This window comes from Acomys minous, assembly GCF_964271855.1.
Source record: "Acomys minous genome assembly, chromosome: 12".
NCBI classification, from domain to species: Eukaryota; Metazoa; Chordata; class Mammalia; order Rodentia; family Muridae; genus Acomys; species Acomys minous.
Window position 1 is genome coordinate 90,554,052 of NC_140493.1, and position 13,569 is coordinate 90,567,620.

Below are 13,569 nucleotides of genomic sequence, written 5' to 3' on the forward strand. Positions count from 1 at the left end.
GAGTGCGGGGATTACAGGTGTGAGCCAGCATGCCTGGTTTATACATCCTTTTAAAAATTGTTTTCATCAGTGTACATACTATCACATAGATACATACAATTAACAAATAAACAGACAGAATAGCAGTCCACAGCTAAGCCATCTCTAGCTCTTTCTAAGAAAAATCACAGATGTGAATAAACTACAAATCACAGTAAACAGCAGTGTGAGTCTTGGATCTGATCATCTCCTGGTCTCCTGGTGGAGCAACCAGTGCTCTGTGCCATCTCTGTATCCCATATGTGTTTTTCTTAAGTTATCAGGTTTACTTGAAGATACTCCTTTAATGTAATCCTTCTTTAATGGAACTGTGGGGTGTTTTCAAAATTTCAGGGAAGCTGTGACAATGTTTGTGTCCCCATCCTGTTCCCTATCTCCCACCTCCAGCCCAGATGAAGAAGAAGAAAGAGGAAAAACAAACAAACAAACAAAAAAACAATCCAAGGGGCTGAGGAGATAGCTCAGTGGCTAAAGTGCTTACCATGCAACCACGAGGACCTAAGTATTAAAGCAAAGCTGACTGTATCAGTGCATACCTCTGACCATGTACTGTGCAAGGCAGAGACAGATGGATCTCTGGGATTCACTGGCCAGCCAAACAGTAAGCTCTAAGTTTAGTGAGACCTGTCTCCAAAAAATGCGGTAGAGAGCCTGGCCTGGTGGTGCATGCCTGTAATCCCAGTATTCTGGACGGCAGAGGCAGGCAAATCTCTGTGAGTTCGAGGCCTGCCTGGTCTACAAAGTGAGTCAAGACAGGGAAGGCTACACAGAGAAACCCTGTCTTGAAAAATCGATTAGTCAATCAATAAAATAAGAGATAGAGAATGATAGAAGAGGAAGATGACCTGAAGTCAGCCTTTAGCCTTCACATACCATGTGTGCCTATGAGCCAGAATACATATGTGTGTGTGTGTGTGTGTGTGTGTGTGTGTGTGTGTGTGTTCTCAGCCTACGTCTTAAAAAAAAAAAAAAAAGCAGGCCAGTTGGGAAATGTAAGAGTTGTTGAAGCCTTCCCTCTATTTTAAGAGTCCCCACTGTGTGCTGGGGTGTGGCTGAGTTATGGAGCACTTGTCTAGTATCCTTGAGACCATGCTTTGGATTTTTTTTATGCTACTAGTGAACATTTGGATTTGTCCCAGGGTCTATAATTGTTAGCAGACTTTGATCATGAAGTATAGTAATATAAACGAATGGTGGCAGTCCTCTCAAATGTAAATAGTCGACACAGCAGTCACGTGGGAATTAAGATTAACTTCCAGTAGTGCTCTTTATCATTAGAAAGGACAAATTATTTTCTTAGTTTAAGTTTTAGGTCATTCACCTATAAAACTAGTAGGTTGTTCTAGACTCTAGTTAAATTCAAATTATATTCAAATTTGAGGATTGTTATTTCAACATTAAAAAAAATTTTTTTTTCATATCATGTAGGTGCCTTTTACCTTGTGTTTGAATATATGGACCATGACTTAATGGGACTCCTAGAATCAGGTTTGGTGCACTTTTCTGAGGACCATATCAAGTCATTCATGAAACAGCTAATGGAAGGATTGGACTACTGTCACAAAAAGAATTTTCTCCATCGGGATATTAAATGCTCTAACATTTTGCTGAATAACAGGTAACATAGTAACTAAATAAGGCTAATCACCTTTTCCCTTTCTTTTGGATTTTGTCTAGATAATTAGGATTATAAACATACAATTTTTTCTCTTTGCATACATATTTAATGTTTTATTTTTGTTGTCTCCCTTTTCACCCCCCTCTTCTATTGTCTTTCCAGATTAACAAATATATTTTAATGGCTGACATTCTAGGGGATTGCTCTAGTAGAGAATATACCATATAGTCAATAAATAGTGTTACCCAGAGCAAACTTAAATATACATTGGGTTCTTAATTTAATATTCTTTAGTGGAAAGAAGCATTCGTCTCCTAAGCTTCATTTAAGACTTCCTTAAAGTCAGTTACTTCCTTTTAAGGAAGATTTACCTCAACACACATAAGCACACATGCGTGCATGCACACAGGTGGTTGTGCTAGGAGATGGAATAAGCAGCCATATGGGATTACCTGAGATTGTTCAAATTATAACACTAAAAGCCTGGTAGTGCACAAGTTACCATTGAGTATAGTAGTAGAGCTAACCAACTTATTAATTGTTCAATTCAGTAAATAATTTTTAGTTATTTGTTTTAGACAGAGTATCTGTCTGTAGTTCAGGTGGCTTTGATCTATGATTTTTCTTTCTAAGCCACCCAGATGCTAGCATTAAAGGCATACAGCACCACACTAGACCCATTTTTGTTTGATTTAAAATTGCATGGAAGATGCAGCTTTCAGGGATAAATAGAAATTTATCAGAAAGACTGACAATGAAGAATCAAAATCTCTGTAGAAGCCATTGCGTATACAAAAGCAGATTGCATGAAGAGAACACGCCTGTTAGCCCAGCTCGTGAGAAGCTAGAGGAGGAGCAGCTAGGGCTTGAAGTAGGGCTGGAGTGTATCGCCAATGGTAGACTACTTGCCGTGTGCACTGAGACCTGGGTTTGATTCCTAGCACTTCATAGCAGTTTCATGGCCAGCCTGAAACTTTTATCTCAAAAAAAAAAAAAAAAAAAAAAAAAAAAAGCAAACAGCATATTATGTCTAGAAAACTATTAATATAACATTGCTAGAGCAAAAAGTAAAGTACATTATAGTGAAACATGAAGGTGAATTGTTATTAGGAACCAACTTAAGATATTGTATATCCAAAAAAAAAAAAAAAAGATATTGTATATATCCTACTAAGGTACTAAGGAGCTTACTTTTTAAAAAAATATTTATTATTATGTATACAGTGTTCTGTATAGTGATTAGCTTCATTGCCTTCTTATTTCTTTCTTTTTTTTTTTAGAGATGTATTTATTATATATACAATGTTTTGCCTGCATGTGCATTTGTAGGCTAGAAGAGGACGTTAGGTCACATTATAGATGCTTGTGTACCACCATATGGTTGCTGGGAGTTGAACTCAGGACCTCCGGAAGAGCAGACAGTGTTCTTAAACTCTGAGCCATGTCTCCAGCCCAGGAGCTAGCTTTTATTTACAGTTCAAGCAGGGATGGTTTTCAAGGTTTAAAACACTACTTATTTAAAAGTATATGCCTTTATTGTGAGGCAAACATGATGTAAAAAGATTAGTTCTTAAATTGGAATTTGGGGCATAGTCTTACAATCCCAGCTACTAGGGAAGCTAATGTGACAGGTGTCAGGAGTTTGATGCCAGCTTGAACATTATTTTCCTCTTGCTATCTCTGCAGCTCAGAATCTCTTATTAAAGGTAAAAGTTCATTCTTTTAAGTCTACATCTATAATTACATTTGTAGTCCCAGCTACTTGGGAAGGTGGCAGGAGAACCACACATTCAAGTTCATCTCAGGCCACTAGCCCTAGTGACACATACCTTTAATTACAGCCCTTAGGGTGCTGGGGCAGGTGGCACCATGAGTTCAAGGCCAGCCTGGTTACATAGTAAGTTCCAGGCCAGTCAGAGCTATATAGCAAGACCTTGTTTCCAAAAATAAACTTTATGAAAAGCTTTTGGTTTTTTTTGTCCTGGATCTTGCTCTTAGACCAGGCTGGCCTCAGACTCTAAAAGAGCCACCTGCCTCTGCCTCCTATGTGCTGGGATTAAAGGCGTGCGCCATCACACTTTGCTCCATTTTTTTTTTTTTAACATTTTTACATTTTTATTGGGTGCCACAGAAAGCAAGACCTCTTCCATCAGAATTATTCACCAGTTCTTTAACCATTTCATCTTTGCCCTGTGAATGGCTATGCATATTGGGCATATTTCCATTGTTTAGCACAGTCACACTAGGTGCTTGTTGGGTGTGGCCTAGTTGACCATGGCTGCACACTTGTTATAGGGGCTTAGTGAAGGCACAATTGTAGTGAGGCTCCAAAGCTGATGCACACTACCAGCATTGGTTCCTTTGTCTAGCCATTCTTAAGGAAGGTAAAGAGTCTTCTGGCCATGTTGGTTTCCAGAGTGGGAGTTGGTGAGATGGCCAGGAGAGGTTATCAGCAGAAAGAGATGAGCTGAGTTGGGTTCCATGGTATTCACTATATAAGTGTAAAAGGACTAAATTGCTCATTTTTTGGTTTTGTTTTTATTTATCAACAATTGTCTTACTCTGTGGCCTAGGGTGTTCTCTAACTCACAGTAATCCTGCTTAAGCCTCCCAAGTGCTGAGATGTAAACTTTCATTCCAAACTTGAGCCCATATTGTTTTGGAGAGATGTTGCATGATATTCTCATTTAAAACAACTGACAGACCAGGTTTTCTGTTTTAGAAGGCCACTAATACCATATGGTGAGAGACTAAAGACCTTTTAAAAGTGCCATAGGGACCAGGCCGATGGCTTAGTGCTTAAGAGTACTTACTGCTCTTGCAGATAGCTGGGGTTTGGCTCCTAGTACGCACAGAAGAGCTAACAACCAGCTATAATTCCAGTTCTAAGGGATCCAGTGCCCTCTTTGAACCTCCAAAGGTTCTTGCATATATGTAGTGTGCATAAACTCATGCTGGCACACACAGGTACACATAAAAATAATACATGTACTTGTAATGAGATGGCCTCAATATGTAACCTGCTGGCCTGGAAGCATTCCACCTACCTCTGCTTCCCAGAGGATTGAAGGTGTGTACCACTATAGCTGGCATTGCAGGGGAGAAAGTATATCTTTAAGTTAGGCATGATGGCAGAGGTAGGTGGATCTCTGAGGTTGACGCTAACCTGGTCTACATAATAAGACCCTGTCTGAATAATAAAATGATCTGAATCTAAGAGAAATGGCTAAAAAGATAGGAATAAGGCAAATGTCTATAATATAGTCATATTTACAAAGGAAATAGTCATAGATGTCAGATTATAAATTATAACGCTTAAGAAAGTCTGCCAAGTAAAAGGTCAGAGGTGACATTAGTGTAGTGTGAGGTGTAAGTGAATATGCAGCACAGTCAAGGGATAGAAGGATAATGTGACAGACGCTTGAATTTGGAAAAAACAAAACCATTGAGTACTTAAAGAGTAAGTTAAAAGACATTTTAAAATCAGTATCAGGAAGGATTCTCTGCTATTTCTGTGTGCATGTATTTTGCTTCTGTCATGGGGATATAATAAGGAAAACAATAGTAGGGTTTTTTGTTCTGTTGCATATGCTAAGGTACTTCCACATTAGAGAGTCAGGCTAGCCTACCCTATTAGACCTTACCTTTGCCTGGTGGTGTGGGGCACGGGAGGCAGAAGCAGGTGGATCTATGAGTTTGAGGCCGGCCTGGTCTACAGAGTAAGTTCCAAGACAGCCAAGGCTACACAGAGAAACCCTGTCTAGAGAGAGAGAGAGGAGAGAGAGAGAGAGATGGAGACCTTTAAGTGATTAAGTAGTAAGCAATTAAATGTGCTAGGTATATAGCTTAATGTTAGACTTCTTGCCTGGCTTTACATGAGGTTCTAAGTTCAATTTCCAGCACCACAAAAAGGAAACAAGGGACAGTGAGATAGCACTTGCTTTCAAGAATGATAAGAGTTCAATCCCCAGAACTTACAAGGTGGAAGGAGTGAACTGATTTCTGCAACTTGTTCTCTGATCTACACACACACACACACACACACACACACACACACACACACACCATGCACATACAGAAGTAAAGGAAAGGATAATAACCAAACAAGTGAAGAAATACTTTACTTAGTCCTTAGTGTAGTTTATGGACCAAATATACTAGCTGCTGGTGATGTTAAAGGCCAGCAAAATTTCCATAGCTATTTTTTCTTGCCATTTTAATTTTTAGATCTACTTTGTGCCTTGAGTTTTGGGTCATCTGGTCAAGAAATTTCAGAAACAATTTTCCTTATATTGGATAAATATTCCTTTACTTTTTTGGTTCTTGTTTGTTTCTGGAATTTGTTTAGAGATTAAATTTATAAATGTAATGATCCAGATAAAGTGGCTCGTGCTTATATAACCTTTGCGTTTAGGAAGCTAAAACTCAAAGATTATGAATTCAGAGCAAGGCAGGGTTATATAGTGAGATCTTTCACACAGGAAAAAAAGGAGTGATATTTTGGACAAATGGATAAAGGTGTCTATAGACTCCTTACTAAGAATGATAGTGGCTGGTTTCATGTAAAATTTTGTTGCTCTTCTTGTTTTTATTGTCCCTTTGCTCATATGTTTGAGGAATATCGTCTAGGACATCCTTTTTTCTTCACTATCTGAGTTTTGTTTTACTTGAGCTATCAGGCACCTCAGATGCCATCAGTCCTTTCCAAAAAACTTTCATTAGCATTTCATTCTCCAAATGTAGCAAGGCTATAAATATCAAAATAGGATACATAAATTTAGTTAGATAAACATAATTCTGAGTAGCTCATAATTTACGAGTAATTACCCTGATTTTGTGTTTAATTTTCTTACATCACTGTACTGAGGGGTGGGAATGTGGTTCAGTAGGGGAGCGCTTGGCTTGCACGTGTACATGAGTCTGATACCTAGAGTGCTCTAAGAGATGGGAAGGAGGAGGAGGGAGAGCAGGATCAAAGGTGACTGTGACTCCTTAAAGGAGTGAGTCTCGAGCTAAGGCTTAAGGATTATAAGCCTGTAGTCCATAACAACATACAGTTTGAAAATAACAATAGTAAATAAAGGGTGATTATAGAATTACAGATCTCAGACCAGTTTTATTGGCATTATGTATGATCTTGTTAGAAATGCACATTCAGAGCTATGTGGTTGCCCCTATAATTCCAGCAATTGGGAAACTGGCACTGGAGACCAGCCCAAATTCAAATTCTAGGCCTGCCTGGATTTTGAGGGAGACCTTTCCTCAGAAAAGAAAAGAAAAAGAAATACAGACTCGGAACTGGGGTTGGCAGAGTACTTGTTTAGTATGTATGAGAATCTGGCCTCAGTTGCCAGCACTGTGGGGCAAAAGTATAGATTTATAAACTGAGGCCTATTATTGGATTTATCACTTATGAGAGCAAAGCACTGGCAAGTTTATTTTTTGTTTGTTTGGTTTTTATTTTTGTGTAGTGTTAGGGATTAAAGTTAGGGCCTTATGCTGCACCCAGTCATTGGTGCTTGGAGTCAGGATCTCACCCTGAAGCCCGTACTGGCCATGAACCTGGATCTCTTCCCTCTGCTTCTTTAGTGCTAGGATTAAAGGTGTGTGCCACCATGCCCGCCTTCACTGCTCCTTTCACATCTACGTCCTTAGGTATCGCTTTAACAGGTACTAGGAACAATGGCTACCACAAAATACATATTTAAAGGCCAAGTGTGGTGGTATACACCGTTAATCTCAGCACAAGGAGGCAGAGACAGGTGGATCTTTGAGTTCAAGTCCAGCATGGTCTACGAGTAAGGTGGAACCAGGGCTATGACTCAAAATTTAAATAAACAAATAAATAAATAAATAATATTTAGAGCTGGCGTGGGAGATGTATACATACAGTCCCAGTTCTTGGTGCTGTTAAGTTGGGGTGACTACTTAAATTTAGGAGTTGAAGACCAAGCTGTTTCATGTATGCAAACTCCATGACAAAAAGGAAAAAGAAAAATTAGAAATCAAATTCAAAAATGTAATAATAGCTAAAGGAAAAGTACTGCAAAACATGATTTGGTCAGGAGAGGCAAAATTGGGGTGGGTAGCCATTAATAATAGAAACAAGATCAGGCGTTAATATTCGTTTTTATAATTGTTTTAGCCCCTTAATTGGCACTTAAATTTCCAAGTGTAGTTTGAGGGCTACTGCTTTTACTTATGAAAGTGATTGTTTGCTTCTTGTTTTACAGCGGGCAAATCAAACTGGCAGATTTTGGACTTGCTCGGCTCTATAATTCTGAAGAGAGGTGAGGCATTCATCAGAACTACAAAGGAGAAGGTTTACCTGTGTCCCATGGTTCATGACCCAACTTTGGCATAGCAAAAACACTATCTCAAAAACTGTTTTAAAAAGTAAAACTGATTGTGGGAATTGGAGAAGAATCCTTTTAATTTAATTTTCTGAATACTCTGAAATTCTACAAATTATAATGACTTCCCTAATTATTTGAATGTGTCTCCACCTAGATCTTTTATATTTGTTTGTTTTTCAGACAGGGTTTCTACATTTGTACTGTTTATCCTAGAACTCCCTGTACTGAAGTCAGGCTGGCCTCAAACTCAAAGAAGTATATCTGCCTCTGCCTGTAGAGTGTTGGAATTAAAAAGGCATGAGCCACCATGCCCAGCCTTTATTATTATTTTGGTTTTTCGAGACAAGGTTTCTCTGTTAGCCTTGGCTGTCCTGCTTCAAACTCACAGCTTTCTCTGCTGGGATTTTTTGTTAAGACTTTTTTTTTTTCCTCCTAGTTTTGTGTGTGTGTTGCTCTCACACACACTTGACTGCAGAGGTATCACATCCCCCTGAAGCTGGAGTTGTGTGTATTTGTGTTCTTCCACACATGTGGATGCTGACATTAGAGGCATGTGCCACCATGCCATGGAACACCTAAATCTCAAGCTCTATCAGTCAACTCTTTATTGAAGTATGTTAACCCAAGTTGGTCTAGAAGTGATTTCTTCATGTTTCACTTCTGTCCAGCTTACTTTTGACCTGTTAATTTGCTTTTGGAATTGTTTTAACAATCTCTTCGTCAATTGACAGCCATTTTGTTTGTGTTACTTTTTTTTTTTTAATCAAAGATATAAAAAAATGCGAAAAATATTATATTCTGATCATTGTATATTTCAGTCGCCCTTACACAAACAAAGTCATTACTCTGTGGTATCGACCTCCAGAGCTGCTTCTGGGAGAGGAAAGATACACACCAGCCATTGATGTTTGGAGCTGTGGGTAAGACCTTTTGCTTTGTCTATAATTCACATGGTATTAGCATGTGCCATTTCCTCTCATATTAGCTATTTGTCTTGCTTTCTAAGCATATGCATACTTACATACACATACATGAATATAAAGAAAAGAAAAGCTTCAGTTCCCTAAGCTTTCTTGAAAATGGTAATGCTTTTGTCCCAGCCCCACTTAGCTGGGATAACAAACTCAAGTCTTTAATTAACATTCCCCGTATATCACTTGATTTTCATTTGTTTATTTGTCTCCTTGGAGAAAACAAGATCATTTATTCTGTAGACTTCTCATAGTTTGGGTTTTTATTATTGTTGTCACTATTATGAAAACAAAAACACAATCTAGTGTGGTGGTGCATGTCTTTAATCCCAGCACTCAGGAGGCAAAGGAAGATGGATGGATCTCTGTAAGTTGGAGGCCAGCCTGGTCTACAAAGTCCAGGGCAGCCAAGGCTACACAGAAAAACCTTGTCTAAAAAAACAAAACAAAACCCATGAAAATCCTAGGGTTAAGGATAGGGAATATAGCTCAAAGTCCTGGGTTTGATCCTTAGTATTGTAAGAAAGTTAATTCGTTTTGTTTACCAATTTTGAAAGTAGTGAGGTATTTTCTCTACCTTCTCTTAAAAATGACCAGTGAGAAGATATAGTTTATTGGTGGTCTTGTTTATTTGGTTCATTAGGAACTGATAGACTTACATATTTGATATGTTTTGGTTCATTGTTATTATTGTACTCTTTTAAAATATATATATATATATAGTGTGTGTGTGTGTGTGTGTGTGTGTGTGTGTGTGTAAGAGAGAGAAAAGGAAAGTGCATAAGCAAGTGCCAAGTGTGTGGAAGTGCCCACATAACCCAGAAGAGAGAGAGCCCCCAGAGCCAGAAGTAACAGGTAGTTGTGAGCTGCCAGACATAGGTGCTGGGAACCAAACTCTGGTCCTTTTCAAGAAGAGCAAGTACTCTTAACATTCTTGCCATCTCTCCAGTGTTTATTGTATTAGTTCTTGATCAGACTTCTCTAATCTTGGCCAGGCATGGTGGTGCATGTCTTTAATCCCAGCACTTGGGAGGCAGAGGCAGGTGGATCACTGTGAGTTTGAGGCCAGCCTGGTCTGCAAAGGGAATCTAGAACAGCCAGGGTTACACATAGAATCTTTGTCTGGAAAAGCCAAAACCAGGGCTGAGGGATGGCTCAGTGGTTTAAGAGTGTTTCTTGTTCTTCCAGAGGTCCTCAGTTCAGTTCCCAGCAACCACTTGATGGTTCAAGGCCATCTATAATGGAATCTGATGTTCTCATCTGTCATATGGGCATACAGGCAAATAGAGCACTCAGATACATATGTAAATAAATCTTAAAAAAAAAACCAAAACAACCCAAAAACTGAAACAAACTTCCTAATCTTTGTGTAGTATAACCTTTTTTTTTTTTTTAATTTTAACATTTTTCTTTAAAAAAAAATATTTTATTTAATTTTAATTTATGTGCACTGGTGTGAGGGTGTCAGATCTTGGAGTTACAGACAGTTGTGAGCTGCCATGTGGTTGCTGGGAATTGAAGCCAGGTCCTTTGGAAGAGCAGGCAGTGCTCTTAACCACTGAGCCATCTCTCCAGCCCAGTGTAGTGTAAACTTGATTGGGTTAGTTCTTGAAAGTTCTTGATACATTGTTAATAATTTTTAACATTCTTCCTTGTTTTCTTGTTCCAGTCCTCTATCTGCAATCAGCCATTTCTCTTAAGGAGCGTTTTTGATGTTCCCTCCCACCTCCTTCTCTTTTCTTCTTCCTTCCTTCCTCTTGATTTTTCTACTCAGGACCTCTCTAGCCCTGACTGTCTTTGTTTCCTATATACACCATGCTGCCTTTACATTGTGGCAATCTTCCTGCCTCTTCTCCCAAATGCTGGGTTGTAAGTGTGCACCAACATGGCTACTCTGAAAAATATTTTTCTTTTCTTTAGACAAGCTCATATTTTGCCCAGGCTATCATCAAATTCATTGTATAGGCCAAGAAAATCTTCAACTCCTAATTCTCCTGTATCTAATTGCTAAGCGTTGGGATTACAGACAGTTACACTATTTCTGACTTGAAAATGAAATTTTGTGTGTTAAGGATTAAAGTGTGTTTTTATTTTATTAATTCTTTTGAGACAAGGTCTTGTTATGTAGCCCTAGCTGACCTGGAAGTTGATATGTATACTAGGCTGACTTTGAACACACCAGCATCCTCCTGGCTCAGCCACCCTCCCCCTCAGGTGTTGGGCTTAACAGCATGTACCACTCAGCCAGGAACCTAAATATTTTAAATGACCCATATCTGTTATTTGTTTGTATATGGTATAACAAACTGCCCTTGACCTTTGTTGGTTATAGGGTGTCATCTTTCCCATTCTTTTCTCTTCCTCTTTTGTAAGTCTTTAAGAGGAATGGTATGATTTTGTTTTATTTTTAAAATTCAACAAGATGGTAGCCTACCTAAATAAAATGATGCTTTAGTTAAGTTTTAATGGCCAAGCTGGATATATTTGTTTTCAACAGTACTAACCCAAATTATTCCACCTACGCTAGAAAGTTAACCCATTAAGATTCATGAGGAAGATCGAGAGGCAGGGAAATCAAGAATTAAGGGTCAGCCTTGAAGCCAACCTAGGCTACACGAGAAACCCTTTCTCAAACAAAAGTACAAAAAAAGATACATGATGAGAATTTATAGTTGGGGTGTGTGTGTGTGTGTGTGTGTGTGTGTGTGTGTGTGTGTGTGTGTGTGTTTAGTCTGTGCAACCTGCTTGCTTAGTATGATAAATAAAATGTTGGCGACACACTAAAGAAGTCTTTCATGCCGAAGGATCTAGTACTTGAAAATAGAAACGCTTGTCTAACAAATTGCGAGGTGGAGACAGGAGGACTAAGAGTTCAAGGCCTAGCTGGGTAGTTGTGGTGCATGCCTTTAGTCCCGACACTTGAGAGGCAGAGGCAAGTGCATCTTTGAGTTCCAGGGCAGCCAGGCTTACACAGAGAAACCCTTTGAAAAATCAGAGACAAAACAAAATAAAACAGAAAACAACAACGAAAAAAAATCATGGTCTTCCTGGGCTTCTGAACAAGTTTGAGAACACTGTCTTTAAAAGAAATAAACAAACCTGGTTATTTTGGTGGGATTTTCCTTTTTTTACTCTTCTTTTATTAGTTGGAATAAAACCATACTTAGAAGTTAATTTGACAATTACTGTTGGAAACAAGCCTTATTTCTGCCTTTTCTGCCTTTAATCAAATCAGGGAAAATACTAGAAAAGCTGATAAAACAAATTATAGGTGAAGTAAAAATTAGGCCATTTGAGGTTAAAAATGCTAATAGAACAAAGCATAGTGGCACATGCCTTTTAATTCCAACACGTGGGAGGCAGAGGTAGGTAAATCTCAATGATTGGAGTCAGACTGGTCTATATAGCACGCCAGGTATATATAGTGAGACCCTTTCTCAAAAAAAGGAGAAAAAAAAAAGAAAATGCTGTAGAGGGCTAGAGCCAATAAACTTGACTCAGTGATTAATAGCACTTAATAGTCTTGCTGAGGAACCTGGGTTTAGTTCCCAGCACCCACATGGTAGCTCACAACCATCCTTAACTCCAGTCCCAGGGGATCTGATGTCTCTGATCTCCATGGGCATGTGCATATACTTGCACATACCCAGACACACACACAAACCATACATACACTTTAAAATAGAAATGTTAGGGGCTGGAGAGATGGCTCAGCAAGTAAGAATACTTGCTGCTCTTGCAGAGAACTACTGTGGATTAGTTCTCAACACATACATCAGGCAGTACCTGTAATTTCAGCCAAAGGGGTAAAAGACTTCTTTCCCCCAATAAACACAAGTAATAAAAAAATTAATCATTTTAAGTGATTATTATCAAAAAATTGTATAAAATTCTTAGGCGGATGTAGTGACCCACGCCTTTGATCCCAGAACTCAGGAGGCAGAGGCAGGCGGATCCCTGTGAGTTCAAGGCCAGCCTAGTCTACAAAGCTAGTCCAGGACAATCAAGGCTACACAGAGAATCCCTGTCTAGGGGGCAAAAAAAATTCTCAATTAGTAAAAACATTATATTTAAATGAATGTGTGTATAGAGCCCAGGGTGGTGGCAGAGGCCTGAAATCCTGACATTTTGGAGGTACAGGCTGGAGAATTGGGAGTTCAGGGCCAGCCTAGGCTATATGAGACCATATGTCCTCAAGACCCAACAAAAAGTACATTAAAATAATTAGTGTCACTCTATTAGCATTAAAAAGAAAAAAAACCAACCCGCTTTTTTCAAGACAGGATCTCTTTATGTATCCCCTGGCTATCCTAGAACTCATGTAGACTGACTAGCCTGGCCTTCAACTCAGAGAGATCCAACATCTCTGCCTGTTGAGAATTGGGATTGAAGGTATGCATCACTACCTTCAGCGTTTTGTTTTGTTTTTTGAGACAGGGTTTCTCTGTGTAGCCTTGGCTGTCCTCGACCTGCTTTGTAGACTAGGCTGGCCTTGAACTCACAGCGATCCACCTCCCTCTGCCTCCCGAATGCTGGGATTAAAGGCGTGCACCACCATGCCCAGCCAGCTTATTTTTATTTAGGT

At 39.0% G+C, this 13,569-nt stretch overlaps 1 protein-coding gene across 14 annotated transcripts in view; it reads left to right on the top strand.

Annotated features, from left to right (window-relative positions):
* The window catches only part of CDK12 (cyclin dependent kinase 12), an 82,289-nt gene that overhangs the window by 25,185 nt on the left and 43,535 nt on the right, over positions 1 to 13,569 (top strand). For all 14 annotated transcript variants that reach the window (XR_014773317.1, XR_014773318.1, XR_014773319.1 and 11 more), the window contains exons 6-8: positions 1,468 to 1,657; positions 7,891 to 7,947; positions 8,832 to 8,933. Coding sequence is in view for 4 of the 14 variants with exons in the window: in XM_084751094.1 (XP_084607220.1) it covers positions 1,468 to 1,657; positions 7,891 to 7,947; positions 8,832 to 8,933 (349 nt within the window). In the remaining 10 variants the exon portion in view is untranslated. The remainder of the gene's footprint in view (positions 1 to 1,467; positions 1,658 to 7,890; positions 7,948 to 8,831; positions 8,934 to 13,569) is intronic.